Source organism: Chiroxiphia lanceolata, chromosome 6 (assembly GCF_009829145.1).
Source record: "Chiroxiphia lanceolata isolate bChiLan1 chromosome 6, bChiLan1.pri, whole genome shotgun sequence".
NCBI lineage: Eukaryota > Metazoa > Chordata > Aves > Passeriformes > Pipridae > Chiroxiphia > Chiroxiphia lanceolata.
This window is the reverse complement of record NC_045642.1, coordinates 27217031-27239651: the sequence shown is the minus strand read 5'-3', so window position 1 is coordinate 27239651 and position 22621 is coordinate 27217031. Positions and strand designations below refer to the sequence as shown.

Here is a 22621-nt window from a genome sequence, read left to right as displayed (position 1 = left end):
TGTGTACCACATTGTAACGGAAGAGAACTTCCAAAAAAGCAGGTACATCTTCCATCATGCTCTTTATTTTCAGTAAATATGCTATGAGATGTACATACCATTTACAACAGTAATTTAAAAACTTTCTTACCACACTGAAGAAGAATTTTCATAGCAGCTTCCAAACTATAAAAGTAGTGCTTGTAAACATAGAAAACCCATCTGATCGTGTAAATCTACAACTTCAGTACACGTTTCACAGGTATCAGTGGAAGTTTGCACAACTTTTAAAAGCCACCTCTGAAACACTGCCCTCTGCAGGCTTCTGAATTCATGTTTGAAAAGGAACAATTATGTTATATGTAGCTATATTTAATTTCAGGTACCTTTGGCAGGGAGGAAAAAAAAAAGAAAACCTCTCAATTCAAAGAAAGATGGACTATTTTTCTCCAAGAACAAACTAGAACATTTAATATCTCTCTGCTTTGCTTTACATAGACCTGGTAATGAAGGCATGTCTATTTATGAAGTAGAAGAAATTAAATGCTGATATAAAACACAAATGTCATGTAAGACACTTGATACTTGTTCCAGTCAGGAAGACCTAGATGTACGGCTGGGGTTTGACCTGTGTGTCCAGGAACGGGATTTCATTCGCAAGAGGAAGAAGGTGGTTGCAGCTGCTTTGAAGGACATTCTCCAGCTGGAAGAGAACTTGCAGGATGATGAGGTACCTGAGACATAGTTATTCTCTGCTTTCTCCGCAGATGAGTATCAAAACATATCATTGATGTTTACGTTTTCCTGGACACAGTGTACAGTTTCATGTACAAGCTATGGCTGACTTCTTTTTTCTGTGGCTGATTTCTTTATTCTAGAGAAGAAATGAGTACTCATAGGAAACAATAATAAAAACCTTGTAGCCCTGTTGCTACAGAATCTAGCCTTGTGTTCAATAGCAGTCTGCACCATAATGCTGAGAAGGGCGAAGTGCTCTCAGAACCTAAGCCAAATCTTCTTTTAGGCCCCATAGGCATCTCAGCCAGATCTAAACTGTTGATTCAGCACTTCATTCCCTCACAGTTAAAACTGGACTTCATTTTGTTTATCTTTTGTGCCAGCATTTACGTTCCTGTTGTGTAAGCCCAGCATGCTGCCAGTCTGACTTCATCACCTGCTGTAGCCTCTGCTTGCTTGGCAAAGGGGATTAATAACAGAGGTTCCAAGGCAGAAGGAAATCAGGTTTCCCTTTTTTAGTTGTGTGCCCACAACTGCAGTGTGAAGCTTGAACTCAAATGCAGAGATGACAAATTTTCCTCATTTTGACCTAAACTGGGTTTAGCTCTTTTTGCACAGCTGGACCTTTCAGACACAAGAACTTGCTTTGAAATTCCAGCACTAAGCTATGGACCACTTCCATCCCCTCAGATGTAGAGGCACCTATACTTCCCTGCAGAACAATCTCTCTAGATTCTCCTGATGATTTGTACATGAGACTAATTCACCCCAGTGCACGGTAGCTGACTTTACTGTTAATGTAGCCAATTCATATTCACAAATTAATTCTTTTTCTAAGACTATCAGTCCCTAGGTTTCCATATGATCACAGAAAGAAGTAATTGCAGCTCACTTGCATACCTAGTATTGTATGTACACATGTGGTAGGTGGAGTGAATATTGCTTCTCTTTCCCTACAGCAATTGTAAAAGGAGATGGTGTCACCAGCTTCTGGTCTCAGGTGTTCTGAACTGCTCTGTGCTCTTAGATCCATCAGTCATGACATCTCTAGTATGGCCTGTGAAATAACTATACAATACTAGAAGCTGACCTTAGGAAACTTCAGGAAAAGAGAGGTTATTACTGCTCACATGGAAACCGTGAGATAGCACCAATGTTTTCTGGTCTATTGCGTCCGATAAAAGTCTGACTCAGATGGTAGGAGTTACCATTTCCTCTAGTTTTTTTGGCTGGCCTGTGTTAATAATTTTGCAATAGAGCACTGAAAATGCGATGTTTAAGATGGATTTCATGTTCTAATGCACAGCTGCATACCAGAGGAAACATGAAGTATTTCTTACTCCTTATATGCCCCATTATTAATTCAGGGTTTTCTTCACCTTGGACTACTGGCATGCAGAATCTTTACTACTTTATCAGTGCTGTAACTTTCTAACCAAAGATGTCTCTCTCCCTTCTTAGACCATGTCGCTAAATGCATGTATTTTGGGATTGAACAGGTACCTGTGGTGGCAATCATGACAACAGGTGGTGGAACCAGAGCTCTGACAGCCATGTATGCTCACCTTCTCAGTGTGCAGGAAATGAGCATCTTGGACTGTGTCTCATACATCACTGGTTTATCCGGTACAACATGGTAAGACCAAGATATGCAAAGTTGTCACAGGAATTTTCTATATATGACATCAAGAAGTGATCTGAAGAGTTGTATGATCTTTACTATTAAGAAAGGGCTTTCTTTTTCTGCTGTGGCATTTTTTTGTTTCTTCCAGTGAATATTTTCCCACATTTGGAATTAATTAAATACGTGGATGGTACCACATACATGGTGTTTTTTCATGTAAATTAAGACATAATACACAAGCCTCCATAACTCCACAAAGCTCTGCTTCATAACTCACAGTAATTCACACTTTCCTTATGGTTTTTTGTTTTGTTTTGTTTTTCTTTTTCAGGACCATGTCAAACTTGTATGAAGATCCTAACTGGTCCCAAAAGGATCTTAAGGAAACAGTCAATGATGCCCGAAAGCATGTGCTCAAAAATAAGTTTCTTACTTGTTTTGCAACTGATCGTTTGAAATACTATTTGAAGGAGTTGTGCCAGAGGAAACAGGAAGGACACCAGCTATGTTTCACGGATCTGTGGGGACTCATCATTGAAGCCATGCTCCATGACAAGGTACAATAACAGCACCTTTCTCTTCAGATTTGAATATTTAGTGAATACAACAGTGAGGGAAGATAGTAAATCAAAAATCAGTTGAGATTGAAGGGGATCTCTGGAGTTCATCTTGTTCAAACAGGACCAGGAAGGGCAGGCTACCCTGAACCGTGGGCTTTGAATATCTCCACAGGTGAAGACTCCACAACTTCTCTGGGCAACATAAGTTTGGCCACCCTTACAGAAAGGGTTTTTTTTTTCTGGCTTGTTTGTTTTTCATATAGATTATGGAGAGGGACTTTTCACAAGGGCATGTAGTGATAGGACAAGGGGAAATGGCCTTAAGGTGAAGGAAGGTAGGTTTAGATTAGATATTAGGAAGAAATTCTTTACTGTAAGGGTAGTGAGGCACTGGAACAGGTTGCCCAGAGAGGTTGTGGACTCCCTGTCCCTGGAGGTGTTTAAGACCAGTCTGGGTGGGCCTCTGAGCAACCTGGTCTAGTAGAAGGTGTTCCTGCCTATGGCAGGGAGGTTGGAACTAGATGATCTTTAAGATCCCTTCCAACCCTAAACATTCTATGGTTCTATGAACTCACATGTAGAAATTTAAATGAAAATCCCGCTGTTCTTTTTAAAAAGCTGCACAATATGACAACAAATGAAAATCACAAACCCAAACCCAGTATCTCTGAGCTATTAATGGGATTATGCTACCCTGTAAACACTTCCACCAAAAGGCGATATTCAAGCTCAATTTTAATCTTCATTAATATTTCCCTCCCAAAAACATTCCCCCTGTAATATGATTAAACCCACACGCATCCACATCACAGTGCTAGAGACTCCCTGGGGGTCTCCTCAGCAGGAAGCTGCGAGTGTCCCTGCAATGCCACAGCCCTGTCCCCTGACCAACACAGCCCAAGGGAAGTCTAGTGGCCCTGGTGACACAGCCATACTTCCAAGGGCTGCTCTGGTGTGGAGGAGCACCTTCAATTCTGCTTTGAGAAGGATCTGCACTGAGCATCCTTTCAAACTTTGATTCTACTCCCAAACCATCCTGTTCTTTCTACCCTGCCTGAGTATGCTCTGCAGCAGAAACACTAAGGGTCAAGGCTCACTGAAGACTAACTCTGTTTGAGCCTTGTCTCTGTCACAGGTCTGAGGAAAAAAATGTTTCTCTGGGCAGTCAGGAAAAGTTTTACTCTTTTGAAATTAAATATTTCTGTTCGAAAGAGATTTTCAAATGTTTCCAGACATTTTTTTCTGAAACAAAAATGTGAATAACAACATTTTCTCCCTACCATTGAAATCTCGTATTTTTTTCAACATATGAACTTAGGACTATTTGTGTGCTCAAGTGCTGGGGTAGGGGAGGGTCATGACCCTTTGAACTAAACAGGTGGGGAGCATCCCAGTTGGAGTCTTATATGCACTGTGTTGTCACCACTCAGGCTTAGATGAAGTGAGAAGCTCTTTGTGTCATCTAACTGTCCTCAGCTACTGTCCTTATTCAAAACAGGAGGACTCCCATAAGCTCACAGATCAGCAGCAGGCACTCAATCAGGGTCAAAATCCCCTGCCCATCTACCTCTCTCTCAATGTGAAGGATAAAATCAGCGACCAGGATTTTAGAGGTAATAATACTCTAGAATTGCATTTAACATTTGTTCCTAATTGGGGTCAATTTCGGATTAGATGAAGAAATCAATTCAATGCACAAATACACTAAAAGGTCAATCTATTTCAGAGCAGAAATTTAATAGTTAATTTTTTGAAGGCCTTAGTATGTTTATCTTGTATTCAGGATCAAAAGTTGAATGATGGAGGACATTATCTGTATGCATTTCTGTAGAAAGCTTCAGAAAGTTTGTAAAGACATTTAGATGTAAGAGGACAATTGGCTCTTAACGTTTACCACTGTGAAATGTACAGTGAATAAATGTCTTCTTGCAAAGTGTTATTTAGAAAGCAGTCTGTCTTAACCTGGCCAATATCATATGTTTTATTCAAATAATTATACTTCTGATGCTGTAATCAGACTGCCTTGTTCTTTTTCTTTTAGAATGGGTGGAATTCACCCCTTATGAGGTAGGATTCCCAAAATATGGAGCATTCATTCGTGCAGAAGATTTTGGCAGTGAGTTCTTCATGGGTCGCCTCATGAAGAAAATCCCAGAATCCAGAATCTGCTTTTTGGAAGGTGATTTTTTTGTTCTGGGGAAATGTAAAATAATATAATCTGCTTCTGCACAAACCTTCTTCTGAAATGAAGCAGTTAGTATTTTTTTCATCTACCAGGAGCAGTATATGGTAAAATATTAGAACTGATAACAGGTTACCATCTGAAGGATTTTTTGTTTTCTCTCTGATTTTATTCAGCTGAACAGATTTACTTGATTTTATATGTGGTTATGCTTACTGACATGAGGCCTTCGCAATACTTGTATGTCTTTGTCAGCAACAAAACTTGTATATCATTGCCACTAAGTTAAATCATCAGTTTATTCTGCAACCCAAGTCTCCAAAATACCCACTTTTATCTACAAAGTTCCTGTCACACCTAGCCCTGATTAATTCTTAGGATAACACTTTCATTTCAGAGTGCAGATAGGTCATAATATTTGTCTTTTTTCCCTCTTGCACAAGAAAGTGAAAGCAGTAAGGAAATCTTTCTTCCCTTTGCGAAAGCAATCTCTTGCCTCATTGTTCTTCCTACTTCCACCAACTGCATGAAGGAAAAAGGAAGTTTCAGGGGGTTTTTTTGAGAAGTTGAGACTTTCTGCTTGTGTGGAGATTTCACTATAGCTAGTGGTGAGATGTAAGGAAGCAACTCAGTATCTTTCTCTCCCTGGCTGCAATTTCAGATAAGGTACTCAGCTCTCCTCTTCTGTGGTCAGAAATGCTGGCAAGTCACCAGGCCCTTCCTACACCTCCCACCTTGGTGCTTTCTTCCTCGCTTCTCTAGAGCAATGCTAGGACATTTCTGCCCCTGTTCCCTGACAGTGAGCTAGAGTTCCTCCCCTCGTACAGGCAGTGTCCAGTGACACAATTATTCGAAAGGTTTTCAGCAAATTCCTTTGCACCGCAGCTCCTGAACAAGGCAAGGACTGATCATGTAGGTCCTGCGGTCCTTTCCTGCATGGCCAAACCCATCCCTCTGGCTGCAGGCTGGCATTGTTGGCTCAAGAGAACACCAGGCTACTCAGGTGTGGCCTCTTCCTCCCAAGAGCACCAGTTTGAAAGGTTCAGGAAGGCACTGTGGGACACCTGGCACATCCAAGCATATCACATAATGATGTTTCATCAGGCTGATAGACTGCAGATGGGTGTCAGCCTGGACCAGTTAGTAGATGAATTTGAAAATGGAATGCAGATATGCTCCAAATCCTAAAAAATTAGAAGAAAAATCAAAAGACTCATACATTTGCACTTCCTATTCTCAAAACTTTTAAGTTGGTTTCCTCATTCTAAGGAATATTAGCATACTAATCTTGAATGTACTTGATAGTCCTGCATGATAACTGCATACCTGTAATAGGATTATGCTAGAAACAAATGAAACCTTTAGAATTACAAATGCTGGGAACTTGGAGAGTAACAAATGATAAGGACAGATGGAAAATACTAAGATGAACTTGACAAAATATTACTTGCCATGTAACAAAAATGAATGTGTTAGCAGATATACTAAAAAAGCTACCAGCCCTCTTAATATATGCCAATAAATTAGATTCTTCAAATACATTTTGGATTCCTATACCAATTTAGAAAGACAGTCCCTTCTATTTGTGCATTAATATAGTATAATGAATTAGTATAGTATAATGAATTACATTTGCTAGAGAATGCAGAAGATACCGAAGGTGAATGAAAATGCTTTCAGGTCTTTATCGGTTTATCTTCTGTCAAATATATCCTATGCCACAGGGATCTGGAGCAGTGTATTCTCCTTGAATCTTATGGATGCTTGGTATATATCTGTTCATTCAGAAGACTTCTGGCACAAATGGACCCGAGACAAAATTACTGACATAGGTGGGTTATTCTTACATGATTATGTTACTTTATTTTACCTCTCTTCTTTTTATCTCTTTTTATATTTTTTTCTTATTATCTGTGCTTCTATTCTCTCACTGAATTTTTCAAGGCCATTTTAGAACTTCCTTTTCAGGGATTTCTATTATCCACATGGAAACTGGAGGAAATTAATGCCATGTATTATAGTATGTCAATCATTTCAGTTGCATAAGAAAAGAACCCATGGAATATGTCACAAAAAAAAAAAAAAAAGAGAGAATGGCCCTCTTATGAGATGTTTTCTGAGCACAGGTGCAATACTAGAGAAAAATATCTCTGTAGAGTAGAAGAGAATAAAAGCCTCCCGTAGCATTCCACAATCTCCCAGTTCTTTTCTCAGAAGTTGAAGTGTGGCATGAAGAATCACAGAAGCAAGAGCAAACATCATCTTTGCATCTCTGAAGTCTACAAAGCATTGATAGAAACTTCAGTACTAATGGAAGTCACTCCAAACTAGTTATAAGGATTAGACTTGTAAAACATACTAAAAAGTGAAGAAAGATCTGCAGAGTGGGATTTCAAAGAGAAATACACAAGACAGACATGTTACAGAGAAAAAAGATGAGAAGGAAGAGAAGTGTAGCAAAAAAGATTATTTATTTTATCTTCTTTCACTTGTGGGGTGTAGTTTCTTGTTCTTAAAACAAGGAGCTTACATTTACTCGTGAGGAACATTAATTATATTTATGTGGCTGAGAGATTGTGTTTATGTGCCTTTTTATGCGTGTGTCTGAGAAAGAAACTGTAACATGGAGTAGAAAAGGAAGACAAAGTAAGCACAAGATATTTAGTGCATAAAAGAGAAAAGCAATGAAATTTGTAACAGGCGAGGTGGATCGTTTTGCAGTACAAATAATGTCTTTATCACTGTGAAGTGAGAAGAAGAAAGAGATTTTTCAAAGCTTACTGAAAAACTGATATTTCTGGAAATCCTGGAAATAAAAAGAGAAAGAAGTTACAGTTTTGCCAAACATATTAAACCAAATCATGACTGCATAGATTGACATCAACAATGAAATGGCATACAAGAACTGTTGTTCTTTCTTCTGCAGATGATGAAACCCTATTCCCTATAAGACCAAATGAGCTGGATACTCGAGTGGTTTGTCCCACTGACAGCTTTTCAGACATTTTCCGAGATGTTGCAATGTTACGTCCAGCAGCATCAGAAATCCATAACTTCCTGAAGGGCCTCCAGATGAACAACAACTACCTAGAGAGCGAGTTTTCCAAGTGGAAAGGTATGGTAATAGCACCCTGCTTTGAGTTATTGTTTAAACGATCCTTATCAAAAAGAAACCATGCTTAAAAGATTATCTATCTGACTGCTTTTTTGTTTTGTACCCATGTTCCGATAATATTTGAAACTGTTTGCACTGAAAGCTGAAATTAGGTAGCAGGAGAGGCTTCAAAAATATGTTCTTAAAAAATTTCATGAAGTTTCATGACCAATAGATGAGAAACATCTCTACCAGTCACTCAGCATATGTCTGCTGATGTGCCAGCCATCCAACCTGCATGCTTGTGACGTGGCACTGATGCCACCAAACGCTGTCTCTTGCCTGGCCATTACTCATGGGATGTGGGATGGAGCCCTATTTCCTGTTACATTTTTAATTGTAAGTAAGATACAACCTTTGTAACAGTATTCCCTCTTATCCAGGTTGGGAATTTTCATAATCAAGATCTTCCAGGTCTTCCATGTACCATTGTAGCTCTGCGCCTGTTCTCATAGCAAGCAAGGCACCAAATGTCTTTAGCGTGTTGAGACAGTGAGATCCCATTTTAAGAAACAAAACAAAACAAAAAACCACACCAAACCCAAAACACAACCCACCCCCTCTCCAACCTGATCAGACTCATACATAAAAGCAGGGGATGGAATTAACCCTGTTTTCCAGAGCCCCAAATCAACCCCTTTTAATCAGAGGAAAGCCAAAGAAATTGCAGAGTAAATAGTGAAAAGAGGAAGCCAGATGAGGAACTGAGAAATGACTGAACTGCACCCATCAGCTGTATAGGTAGATCTAAGACCCAAGAAAAGTTAAATTCTCTTTTTGTTAACAATAAACTTTCTTCAGCACCTCTTTTGCATTGAGGTACCTCCTTTGAAAAAATATGCTTCTTTTCTAGACTGTGAGCTTGACTCTCAGCCAAACCACCTGACAACAGCAACAGATTACCTCATCCTGATTGATACTGCATTTGCCTTTGCTACCAGTTATCCACCCCTTATGAGACCAGAAAGGAAAGTGGATGTCATTTTGCATTTCAACTACAGTTCAGGCTCTCAGACAGGGGTGAGCCTTGTACATTCTTCTTTATTATTTTTCTGTTTCATCACTGAATTCCCAGAATAGCTGATCCTCTACTCATAGAGTATCTGCGAAGTGTAAATAAGTTAACAACTTACCAAGATTACATATGTTTATTGAACAGTACAAGTGTTATCAGGAAGTGATAATTTAGTAAACTGAATCTTCCCATTTTTACGAGTAAATGGTTTCAGCTGATTTGAAGGCAGTCAGATGCAGAATGAATGAAGCTAAATGCCTTTAAACAGTGCCAGGACTTCTCAATGCAATCATATATATTCTTATGCATAAGAAAATATATTCTCAGGACAATACAACTGTAACAATAGAGGGATTTGATGCAGAAGGCCAGATATGCAAATAAATGCAAGAACAGTTTGTATTTAGGAATGTTAAATTCCTTAGGAATAAAACATCATCTAAAGACAGCTTTTTTCATATCCAAATGTGGCATGTAGATTTTCAAAGACAGGCATTTGGACCCAGATCCATCTCACTTGGCTCTGGCCTTCCAGGTCTTGGCTCCATAAACAATCTGCATCTAAAGTGGGTATGTGTCATAATATGTCAGTACCTGTCCCTTACCTCACAAATATTCCTAGTGAAGTTAGGTTTTGGTCAAATTCAAAGTTCTTCCTGTATATTCTGATGTTTTCTTTTGTTTTGTTTTGTTTTGTTTTTTTCCTATTGTGGCAACTAGCCCCTGAAAGAAGCCTCTAAATACTTTGCAAAACAGGGAATTCCATTTCCTAGAAAGGTGCCAGATGATCAGGAAACCCCACATCTGAAGGAATGCTACATTGTTGGTGATCAAGAAAGCCCAGAAACACCCATTGTGGTATTTTTCCCTCTAGTAAATGACACCTTCAGGGAATACAAAGCACCAGGTAAGTTTATTGTTACCCATCACATTGAGGCAGCAGATACCCTCTTTTTCTTTTTCACTGGCCAATATCTGTTCTTCAGATCATGCTGTAAAAACAGACTTGGACTCTCTTTGCTTAGATCTGAACCATATTATGAAACTTAAAATATGTGATTTGTCCTGGACAGTAGAGAAGAAGCTGTGATCAGCCTTTGGCCCATATACCCCTCTTCAGATTTTTTTTTTTGGCTTTTCATAGGTAGGTTTAGAGTTTACTGAGCAAAAGTATATTCTGTTTATCTGCAGTGGCAGAAATAAGCAGGGTTATTTCCTCTCATACTTGTCATCCTTTCCCGTTAAAGAATGCTCTGGGGAATCTAAGGATTTCATTGTTTAAAATAATTTCCAGGCTCACAGTTAGGCAGATAACCTTGAAAACAAAAGTGCAAACTAGCAAAGTGATGAAAATGTAGCTGTGAGACATAGTGAAGTGATGAAAGTACAACACAGCCACACTGACAGTTTCTGTTCATTTCAGTGAATTTTACTTTGAAATTTAAAGAGTTTCGATAGCAATATTGCCAGTCACTTCAAAACAGATGAATTCTAAGTCCTGGTACCATATCTCACATGCCATACTACTCTCTTGGTACCAAAAGTCTCAGATGCTACAGTCCCTAACTCCAGTTGTGAGTTCACTTCAAAGCCCCACAGTATCCTGAAAGCCAAAAGTTCTAGGTTGGTATATGGTATAATAAATTTAAAATCAAAACAAATGCAGAAAATATTGTCCCAGTTGTATCCATCCTTATCATTTTATTTTAAATAAGTTTAAAAAAATCATATGGTACTTTTGCTTTGTCAATATTTTGGATTGAGTTCATTGCATATTTGATGTATACAACTGGGGTTGTGAACAGGATTCAAATAGACTAAGGGTATTTATGCAGGTGTGCACACCGTTCTACCCCAGCTTTTTCCAAAGATCAGATAACTGAAAGGTTAGTTTCTGCAGCTGCCCTTTGTAAAGGGAATTAGGGAAAAGAGAAAAGGAGAAAGAACTAGAAGAGTAACTGAGAATTAACTTCTGAGCTGCTCTTCTATAATGCATTCTGTAGAGCTCTTCTAGCTCTGTAGAGCTGTTGTGTCTCCCCTCTCCCCGTCAATAATTTCCAGAACTCATGATTTCAGGCTCATCATCTGGAAAAAAACCCATGCTGTCACAAGGCTCTTGCTGCTGCTGTCTGCTTTGGGAGAAAGGGAAGAAAGAGAGAAAGAGTAATTGCCATTCACTTGCACCTTGGCTAAAAGTGTAGGGTGCTGTGGTGGCTGGGAGGCTGCAGCAAGGCAGAGGCTGGCCTGGGAAAGTGTCAGCAAGGAGGGGAACGTGAGGACTATGCTGACAGCTCACTCCAGAGCTAGAAGAGGAGACAGGGAATCTCACCCTCCTGTGCTCAAAAGAACTATTTTACCTGTTTTGGTATTTCCAAGAGTACCCAGGACAACTCCTACTTGACTCACCACTACAAGCTTCTCCACTCCCTGCTGCCAACCAAATATCCCAGCAATAAAACATCTACGAAGGGAAAATTTTGGGTTGTGATCCGCTATTTTTGCATGCCTGCGAAACACTCAGACACTGTTTTTTGTAAATTAACCAAGTCATTGTTTTCCGTTAGGTGTGAAACGGAGTCCCTCAGAGATGGCAGACGGTGATGTTGATGTTGCAAATGCCTGTGGTCCATACTACATAAACAATCTGAGCTATTCAGAAGAAGATTTTGACAAACTTGTTAATCTCAGTTACTACAATGTCCAGAACAACAAAGATTTGATTCTTCAGGCCTTGCATACTGCTGTGGAGCGGAAAAAGCAGCACAAGAAAGAGCAACCTCTGCAAAAAGCACCTGATGGGTACGGTATGTGTGTGCCTGACAGAGGGTAACCTAGCATTTGGCTGACTGCCCAGAACTAGGGAATATGAAATAAAATATCTATGAGTCCTGTTAATGAAGAAGAAAATTAATTTTATTAGGAAGTGAAGAAAAGCCAAAGAAGGCTAAGAATAGCACTTTATTTGTCATCAAAACTGCTAAAGCTTGCTTGTCAGTGGAGGGAATAAACAGAAAAAGACAGAGCTCTTCCTTAATAAACTGATGTGCTTCCCTTGTTGAAAATCTCAGGATTGTGGCTGGATGAGGCTGTGCTCCATTTGTACTTGCAGAATTGACCTTCCAGACCAGGGCCAAAATGTGTGGACAAAGAAGCATGAGGAAGTTCACACTGACTGTGTTTGTTCTCTACCTGTGCTATAAAAACAGAAGATTGTCAGTTCAGAAATGCAGCAAAGAACAAAATCCATTGTCTCTAAAATAAAATCAAGAAAGCCATTTGTGAACTAAGGAGACTTTATGTGGCTGTAAATAAATCTTAAATTTATATAATAAACCACATTTTTTGAGTAAGAGTTACAGTAAATAAACATTTTTCATAGTAAATACATGTAAAAGCCATTTCTTTTAGGTGCTTCTTCCTCTTGTAGCAAGACAATTAAATCCAACATTCAGACATTTCATAGCTGTTGAAAAATTATTAAACAAGAAACTGTGCCTGCTCCAGACCTTGATGTAAAATGACCCAGAATCCTGGGAATCCCTTGAGTTTGGGATTACGCTTGTTACATTTAAGATCCATCTCCACAAGAAACGACTCATGCTAATTTATTTTTTCCAGCTGGATTTAAATGTTACTGACATATAACAAAGATTTAAAGCTTTAAAATTTTTTGAGACTATTACATTGAAAAGACACAAAGAAACACAGACAAAGCAGAGCTAAAATTGTATACCTAATACCACTCATGCAAATGTGATTTTTTAACTTGCTGTAGAATATTGCAACTGAAGTTAACTAATCATCAGTTTTCAGCTTTCTGGCACTTTGGTTGTGACATTAACATGGCTACAAGGAAGTAGTCTGGTTTTTTTGGCAGATTGAATCCCAACTCTCCATTTATTCTTTTTCTAAGTTTTTTATTCAGTGCTATTGGTTTATTTATTAGACATCTTGTATCTACAAGCCCATGTTTCCAACAGGCTTCCTCACTCCTCAGTTCTGTTGTAGCATTCTTTGTCAAGAAATCCTGTTGTTGTGGGCCAAAAATGGAATTCTCACAAATTTCTTTGCCCTCAATGTTGAGGGTCTTCTCCTAGGTGGTGCACAGAAATGTAATCGTCCTCTTTACCACTTGAACACAATTTACACACTGTTTATCACTGTGAACGTTTACCTGCACACTGCCAGATCCCATACAGCTCCTGTATGGACTATATGCCCAATATTTATCTCTCATGGAAATAAGAGATAGCAGTCGTGCTGATGAATGCTGGATGTCATCATAATATAGGACAGGACATAGCCAGAGGGCACGGCCAGACCTGGGAATTTGGAAGCACTCCCAGGTTCCCATATACAGTTAGAGCTTTATTGTCTGAAGGGCAAAAATTATTTCACTGACAGCTGGAAGCATCTAGACAGGAACTCTGAAGACAAGCAGAACGAGGTGTGTGAGTGCAAACACTTCCCTGCCCTTTCTGCTGCTTTCCAGCAGACACAAAAGGGTCATGGAGAACAATGAACACTTTATCCCATTTCAAAAAGCTTGCATGAAATAATTACTCAGTACCTCCATTTTCTATATTCAACGAGACTACAGAGGAAAATGACAGGGTTGATCAAGGAGCTGGAACTGCTTACACACAAGGCACGAATAGATAAGGAATCTGCAACCTAGAAAAAGGACAAGAGGCATCAGGAGCAGAGAAGAGAGACATAGAAAATCTGGAGTGCCCTGTGGAAGATGAACAAAGAATGACTGTGCACCTCTCTTCTAAGACCAGACCTGAAGGTAATCAGACAAAACTATCAAGCAGCAGGTAATAAAGTGAAGTTGTTCTGGACGCAACATGTAATTAAGTTACAGACTTTGCTAACCCTGGATTTTCTTGTTGATAAAAGTTTATGCATTCAAAAACTGACTGACGCATTCACTGGAATAATTTTAGGGACTGCAAAAATACAAAGGTTCTGCATCTGCCTCAGTCCTGCACTGAATCATAAATCTCAGAAACTAGGAGGACAGTGTGAGACAATGCCTGCCCTGTGGGGTATGTGAGGTATGTGACATTTTCCAGTCACTAAAATACTGGATGCAGCAAAGACAAATGGGAAAGCAGTCTCGCTGCACATTGCTGTACTTAAGTTTTCCATAGCTCAATCAATAGCAGTCAGACCTCCTAAAGATGTGGTGATACAAGATTAATTTAAAAGAAATTACTGAAGTAACATGGAGAAGATGTAAGTAATGAGAAGGATAACTTAATTACCTATGAATTAACCCATAGAGAAATACAATGAAAATGAAAGGAATACAAAACCTAACTATAAAAAGGGGATTTCAAAAAATGAGGAAGCCAGTCAGCACGACCCTACGTGAAATGGTATAAAATCTTTAGACTCAGCATGGAAATTGCAAGAAAAGAGTTGCAAAACATATGCACGGCCCTAAATAAAATGCCAAGCAAGGAACCAAGAAAAGGCAAAGTGGTTAAATGCCCAGGACTGAGAATTGCTAAAGCCTAACATCTGTTCTTTGAGGAACAGCATGGAGAGGAAGGAGGTGGAAAGGGCACATCTAAACCTGCTGATGTATTTAGAAAAGAGCTGGAGCATGTTGAAAAAATGTAGTATTCAATATGGGAATGAGAAGGAAGAGAAATACCTAGCTAAAAATGTGAATCAGTAGATGTGCTGGACCAGCAAAAGGGGAGTTAAATAAGGATGCTGCAAGGGAGCCAAGGCACAAAAGATAAAACTTGTGACATAGTGTTTACATGCAGATTCAGCAAAAAAATGCCCCCCCCTTTTTTTTTTTTCAGGGACCCCAAGTTTTTTTTCTTTACATAGTGAGCACAGACAAACTTTCATGTCAGAGAAAAACGTATTTGTTTTATTTACTTCTTCAAAGTTTTCGTGAATGTGGTGTTATATTCCACTACAATCTCTTGTAAAATCAGTGGAAAAGGTGATCCTTCCATGTGGCTTAACACGACACTGGACCTAAGATTAAAACTAAAGGCCGTATCGTTACACACGTCCCACAGAAACATTTCAATGTTATACTAAGATTTTTCATTCTGTTTAAACCAGTTGCCTGCTGTCGTAGCTAAACACCACCGCGCTTAGTCACAGACTTCTTTGGCATCCAGAGACAGCAACCATTATCAGAAAAACACGAAAAGTATTTGGGCGATTCTACGTTCAGATCGGAGCTGTCAAAAGCTCTCCGGATTGCATTGCTGAGATTTTAGCGTAGAGGAGAAGCGCGTACAATTAACCTCCGGAGGCGGATTTGTGGCACAAAAATATAATCCTCTGACTATGAAAAAAGTAATAACCCTCAGAAAACCCTAAACCGCACCCAGCACCCAGGGTACGTACTGCAGTGAGAATGGCCCCGCCCGTCCCCGCCGCTGAGCCGAGCGCGGGTGGCGCCGCTGGCACCGCCCCTGAGCCGGGGCCGGCCCGGCTGTGCCCGCCCCGTGGGCGGCTGCGTGCGCGGGAGGCGCGGCGGCAGTGCGGGATCGGCAGTGCGGGCATCGGCGGTGCGAGACGGGAGCGGCGGCGGCGTGATGTTCAGCTGGCTGAGCAAGCAGGGCGGCGGGCGGGAGCGCGCCGGCGGCACCGACTTGGTGCAGACGGTGACCGGCGGGCTGCGGGACCTCTACCTCCGCAAGCTGCTGCCGCTGGAGGAGCACTACCGCTTCCATGAGTTCCACTCGCCCGCCCTGGAGGAGGCCGACTTCGAGAACAAGCCCATGGTGCTTCTGGTGGGGCAGTACAGCACCGGCAAGACCACCTTCATCCGGTAGGCAACCCGCGGCCGGCCCCGCTCGGGGAGCGCCGGCCGACGCCCTGCGCGCCTCGCCCCCACCGGCCGCTCGCTCCTCGTCGGTCACCTCCTGCCCGGGGCGTTGCTGCCCTGCGGTTAATCCCTCCCACGCTCTGGCGGCGCTCCCCGCGGCGAGCCCGCCCGTGCGGGGCAGCGGCCGCACGCCTGGCCGCCCACCCGCTGCGCCGAGCCGTGCCGAGCCGCGGGGCGGGCGGGCGGCCCCCCTCCCGAGGAGCGGGGCTTAGCCGAGAGCCTCCGTGGTGTATCGAGGATGATGCCGCTCCCGAGCCTGTTACATGCTCTATAGCTCGCCGCTAGCTTCCTGTTCAAGAATATTATCTGTTTCGTGTTCTGCCGAGAAAGTGTCTACTTCCTCTTTGTTCTTTTAATCTCTAAATTATTTCAAAGGAAAACCAGGCATTTCGTATTAAAACGGTATGACTACACCGGCTGTCACGGACCGTTTAACCTTCTCTCCTTCCCCTTCTTTCCCGAAAGTATCACGCACAGATTACATGTGATGATAAAAGAGTAACGTGACAAGAGTTTTGGGCAAAAAGCGTAGGGTACCTGGAACGGCTCACCACCCTCTCCTCCCCCCGCCCGTCCCTTTATTTTGATCAATGACAATGAAAAAGCAGTATCACTACTAAGGCAGCTTAACAGTGTTGTTCCTGTTGTAGTATTTTCTGTCTCTCCTGTATTCTTTATTTTTAAGTTTCTTAGAAGCTCATTTTTATGAAGCCGAAGCATGTCTTGGGTAAGCGCAACCTGTGAATACTTTGCACGTATTTGAGTGTGTTTACCTCTCATGTGCCCCTTACAAATCAATCTAAGGTTATGCCCAACTCTGCAAAAGACACTGACCAGTCAATTGGATCAAATTTTGACTTACTTATATCTGAGGTTCATTATAGTCCTTCTGTAAATTTTACAAATATTTATCTTTCGGTTCCAAAGCTTACGGGCAGCCTTGCCATAACACTGTTTTCTTTTTGCAGTGCAAAAGACCTACCTCCCCTCTCCATTGAAGAGCAATGTTTACCTTTAATCACCTGAGAGCTTTTCAGATGTTTACAGAACTAATCATGTGTCTTTTCTGGTTTTACAACCAGCTAATTGCAGGCTTGAACTTGGTTCTTTACTGATTATATTACTGAATTCCTGCAAACACATAAAGTGGTGTTGCTCAGAGGAATATTATTAAAAGAGAAATATATCTGTAATTAAAAGAAAAGAAACCTCGTTTCAGGATCCCCACATATAGTCACAAGAAGGTGTGTGTTTGTGGGAAGGATGATTTGGATTTTTCTAACATTTCTGTAACCATGCTGATTCATGTTCTTCGTTAAAATTACAATTGCTTTGTGAGTCTATAAATTTCCAGATAAGCATTGTTAGCTGGCTTATGGACAGGGAATAGGGAGAGCATGGGGTGGGAGACAGAACAGTCTCAAATATGTACATACCAGAACCTGTCCTGCCTGTCAGCAGAGTTACTCTGTCATTTGCAATTCATAGGAAAAAACTTTCCCTTCCTGTAAGTTTGCCTTGGATGAGAACACAGTTTTATGGACATTCAACTTTTCTGTCCTTTATAGTTGTCCATATTTGACTGGAGTGCAAGTCAATATTGTGCTTAGAAACACTGATATTCCTTGCAGTGCCATAAATGTATTTTTGGTACTGTTGCTTTGCGAGGAACTTGTTATCACTGTCCTCATAAAATACTGAGCAACAGCATTGACTGATACTAAGGTACAGTCTGAATGAGAAAAGATGTATAGTTTATAACAGCTATTCCCAGCTTTTTTTTAGCATTGGTCACTGCTGGGCGAAGATGCCCAGAAAAAATTGAGAGAGATAAAGTTTTCAGATATGTTTTCTCATGTGTTTTAATAAAATATCTGACTAAGTGGAGGAGATGACTTCTACTGTGATGTGCCTTTCTCTTCATCCACTCTCTTACCCTTTCTCCTGTCCCTGTTTTTTGTAGGTTGCAGAGTGGTTTAATCCCTTACTGGGTATTGGAGAAGACAGGCATTGACTGGGGAGCCCAAGTCAGTAATAGAACAGCTGTTACTGCTTCTAAAGGACCACAGTCTGACTGCACCATTATCAATATTCATTACTTCAGTGTTATGTATGGAATAGATAATCATTGGCTTAATCAGCATGAGAAAACACTCCATTCAAGATGGGCAGCAACTTAGACAATAGTGTCATAGGGACTGTTACTCAAAATCCAGTTCAGAGAAGAAAAAGAAGGGGAAAAAAAAAGAGAAGTTCTTGTATGTTGAGTGCCAAACTTAGATGAAGATATGGGAAAATATTATAATGTCCAGGTCAGCCAGAAATAAATTTCTCCTCTGGTAGGCTGAATTTCCCATGGAAAAAAGTCATACACTCTCAAGATTGTCATATAATTCTTGGTTTACTATAGATAGTTTTTCTTAGAATGAAGTAGAAGACGGTAGTGGGGTTTTTTTTCCTGCAAACCTTTTAATAAACATTATTTTAAATCTTAATTAAAACTGCTTTTTGTTCTAATTTTTTCATTTCATAGTCTGGAGGGCATACTACATCTACCTAAGTGTTTACTGTTTTGATTTACTTGTGAATATTACAATACTCTTCAGCTGTCAAATATTCATTTGGGATTTACTGTGATTTAGCCATTTTTGTGAGAACTTCACATTTTCATACCTCTGACACATCCATATCCACCCAGTTCCTTCCACTAAGGCTTTATGGAAAACACTGATCTAGCAATGACTGAATATCCTTTGGGATTAAATATGCAAACAAATACTTCCAGGTTTCTAGCAGCTCTTATGTTTTTTCACTTGATGCTGTTTATCCGCTTTGGCACTTGGAACAATGCAGTGAATTCAGCCAGTTTTGCTGTCTAAGGTGTAGTGCAGCGATAATGTTTTATTCAAGTATTTGACAATGATGATAATTCAAACAAATATATCCACGCCCAAACGTTAATACTTGTCCGATTGTGTTTAATGAAGTGGGAGGATGGTGAGAGCCATTTCCTTATTTTGTGTGTGAGCTATTGGCCATGCAGCTTCTGGAATGGTCACAAATTCTTCTGGCTGCTTTAGGAGAAAAAATGGCCAAAGGAGGGACAGGAGGGGAGAATTGTAGTGTACGAAAAAGAAATAGAAGGTAGTCAATGCAATTTTGTAGTTTTTGACCTTTTTCTTCTAACAGTTAATTAAACTTTTAGTCTAGTAATGTTTACCTTGTCATTAATTTTTCTATTTTAAAAGTGTAAGAGACTGCTGTTTTTAAAGAACTTATCAACACGAGACAAACCAGAAGTAAATTCCTCAGATTGCCAGTCAGTGCTTTTACTTTGCTTATAGGTATTACTCAGAGGTTAAAAACGGTAAGCTTCCTGCTATTTAAACTCAGCCAGAGCTGGCTTTTGTGAAAGCACCCTTTTGTGTGCATAGTATCTGGAGTCTGCAAGTAGTGTGCAATCACTTGTACAGCTGCATCTATTTCTTCAGGAGTTGGGGGGGGGGGGGGGTAGGTTCTTAATTTCTTTGAGTGAAAGCTGTAATTTTTTTTAATACTACCTCTACATGAAAACCTTGAGTTGTTTGGAGCAGAATTCTTAAACTAAAGCAAACATCTGCTAGTTTTGCTGTGTTTAAAAATAAGTGGAATATCTGGTGCAGTATGTAGTATGGAGGTGAGCAGACTTATGAAGAAGCCTTGAGTTTGTCTCCCAGTGCATCACAGAGTACCCCTGCTTAGTGCTGCTCTGTCCAGCTCACCTGCATTTGTGCGTTAGTATGGCTTAGCTAAAGCATTTAGACTTCAGATGAAGTATCCAGAATTGTGAGTAATCTTTTCTATCTCTGGAACATTGTAAACTAGTTTCCCCTAGACTGGCAAACTACATCTTGCAAAGAAACGTAGTTGAATGTTTATTGGCAAAGCAGAAAGGTTATAGCCCAGGTGAAAACAAAGGGAGAAGAGTCAACAGGATGTCTGTTATTTGAACTAGACTGTCTTTGGGACATTGGCTATTTTTAAGCATTCTTCCTGTAAACCTTTTTGAACTCCCTCTCTGCTGAAAATTCCTGAGAAGAGCATGCAACTGCAGATCTGAAAATCTAGGTATTTTCCTGTGTTAATGTAGCATATGATGCAAAACCATTGGCAGCTTTTCAGTTTACAGAAGCTCATACCTTTTGTGTGGGTACTTTTCATGCTGAGAAGTATGATATAGCTTGGTGTGGCTTAGCCCCAGCTTGCAACCAAGCACCATACAGCCACTCACACCCGTTCCCTGCAGTGGGATGGGGGAGAGAATTGGAAGAGTAAAAGTGAGAAAACTTGTGGATTGAGATAAAGATGGTTCAGTAGGTACAGTTAAAGCAGCACACACAAAGCAAAACAAGGAATTCATTCACGACTTAACACAGGCAGGCAGGTGTTCAGCTATTCCAAGGAAAGCAGGGCTCCATCACACATAACAGTGACTTGGGAAGGGAAAATGCTGTCACTCCAAGTGTCTTCCTCTTCCTTCTTCCCTGAGCTTTAGATGCTGAGCATGATGCCGTATGGTATTGAATATCCTTTGGGTCAGTTGGGGTCAGCTGTCCCAGTTGTATCCCCTCCCAGCTCTTTGTGCATCCCCAGTCACTTGCTGGTGAGGTGGGGTGAGAAGCAGAAAAGACCTTGATTCGATGTAAGTGCTGCTCAGCAGTAATGAAGACATCCGCGTATTATCAAGAGTTTTAAGCACAAATTCAAAGCACAGCCACATACTAGTGCCGTCCCAGCCAAAACCGTCACACTTTGTACAGCCAGTGCTCAAGAACGGGTTTATTTTTGTCTGTACTGATTATTGATGTGCAATTGTGAGCCAGTCTTAATGGAAGATACCTGCCTTGCAGAGTGATTCCTGTCTCTGTTGAATAGCTGTACCAGGCTCAGCATTGTGACTGCTGGGTGGGGCTTGGTATTTGGGAGATCTTGCCTTCCTAAATTGTTATCTAGGAAGCTAGGTTTTTAAAGCTGCATTTGTGACATTAACTTGGAAGCACCACTGCAGTTCAGTAGCACTTTATTCTTGTTTAGTCATTTCAGTAAGCAGCTATTCTGAATTTGCAGTATTGAGTTCCAAGCTGCAAATAAAGATGTTGGAAATCCTGAAAGATGCTCCACACTTTTAAATGTTTAAATTTTGCAAGTGTTACATGTGCAGCAACTTCATGAGCAGGCCATGAAATTACTCTTTTAGGCATATTGAAGACTACCATCACTGGCTGTGGATAACCATGCCTAACAGGTTCATAAGCTTATGATGCATAGCAATTACCCTGTTACCCTGGATGTGTCTTCTCCTGCACTCAGAACCCACCATATAGTTTTCTTTGACCTGGAATCTGGGACTTACCTCCTGTGTGTTGATTCAGTACAATCTTCTTTACTGCTGCTGTGGGAGCTTCTTGTGTGTGTTGTCTGTCGTCTTATGAGTTGCTGCCTCTGTTAGCAGAAGTCTGGGAATGACAATTTGTATCAAGAGAAGAACTTATTTACCAGTCTCATAGAGATCCTTTCTCTTTTAAAAGAAGGACAATGAGGAAGAGGAGAATTAAGAGACTTTGAAATAGAACATTTTATCATGGCAAGTTAAAAATCTTATTTTAGAAGATGAAAGTATAATTGATCTTTCAAAATCAAAGTTGTGGATAACTCTTGTCTGGAAAATTATACTGGCTCCTATGAATTAGCCTTGGCGTCCTGTTTTGGAGAACTCTAGTCTGCAATGATGCTCTGTGAAGAGGCAGGAACACACTTTTGTGTTTCAGGTGTTCCCCTGTTTGCTACAACACTTGTCCTCAGTTTCCATCCATCAAGGGTTCAACTGCTGAGCTATTAAAGGGGTTTTGTCTTCATTTTGTTACATGATCTACTTCATAAGGTGAGGGATCTGCTGCATTGTACAATCCTGCATATGCAGAGAGCTTTGAGAGTTGGAGTTTTTTGCTTTTGGAGAGGAGTCAGTTTTATTTCCCTGTTGATATGCATTGGGTACAGTTTATTCTAGAAGTAGAACAAATTGACTTGGGCGTGTTCTGGCATGATTGTTCTTATGGTTCCCCTTTCCCACAAGTTTTAGCAGTGACTTTTTTTTTATTTGTTTGTTTGGAAGCAGAAAGCTGCAGGAAATCTCACGTAAATAAGTGTTATAAGCTCCCAGATCATAGGTTGAGCTAATTGGAGCCAGTTTGCTAAGGCTAGTGGAAAACAGTCTTTGAAATATGTCACATATATTTAGTTAAGCCTTAAGTTCAGCTTCTGTGCACTGACCTATGAAGTTAGGGAATGCTTGGGTATTTTTTTTTAATGGCAGAAATTGTTCAGCAAGTACAGATACTTTGTAAAATGTTTTTTGCAGCAAAGTCAACCAGCAAGTCCTTTCAAATCAACATTGACTTAGGAAATTGTAGCAGAACAGGCATAGTGCTCTTGGATTAAAAGCCAAAACAAACCTTTATTGTA

The 22621-nt window shown here is 40.5% G+C and overlaps 2 protein-coding genes across 2 annotated transcripts in view; both read left to right on the top strand.

The window, feature by feature from the left end:
* The window catches only part of LOC116788434 (cytosolic phospholipase A2 epsilon-like), a 41161-nt gene extending 29079 nt beyond the window's left edge, over positions 1-12082 (top strand). The window contains exons 13-22 of the mRNA XM_032691277.1: positions 574-709; positions 2217-2353; positions 2673-2898; positions 4400-4514; positions 4943-5080; positions 6808-6915; positions 8010-8198; positions 9091-9257; positions 9973-10159; positions 11817-12082. Coding sequence (XP_032547168.1) covers positions 574-709; positions 2217-2353; positions 2673-2898; positions 4400-4514; positions 4943-5080; positions 6808-6915; positions 8010-8198; positions 9091-9257; positions 9973-10159; positions 11817-12082 — 1669 coding nt within the window. The remainder of the gene's footprint in view (positions 1-573; positions 710-2216; positions 2354-2672; positions 2899-4399; positions 4515-4942; positions 5081-6807; positions 6916-8009; positions 8199-9090; positions 9258-9972; positions 10160-11816) is intronic.
* A 3672-nt stretch (positions 12083-15754) lies between these two features.
* The window catches only part of EHD4 (EH domain containing 4), a 29978-nt gene continuing 23111 nt past the window's right edge, over positions 15755-22621 (top strand). The window contains exon 1 of the mRNA XM_032689794.1: positions 15755-16063. Coding sequence (XP_032545685.1) covers positions 15828-16063 — 236 coding nt within the window. The 5' untranslated portion in view covers positions 15755-15827. The remainder of the gene's footprint in view (positions 16064-22621) is intronic.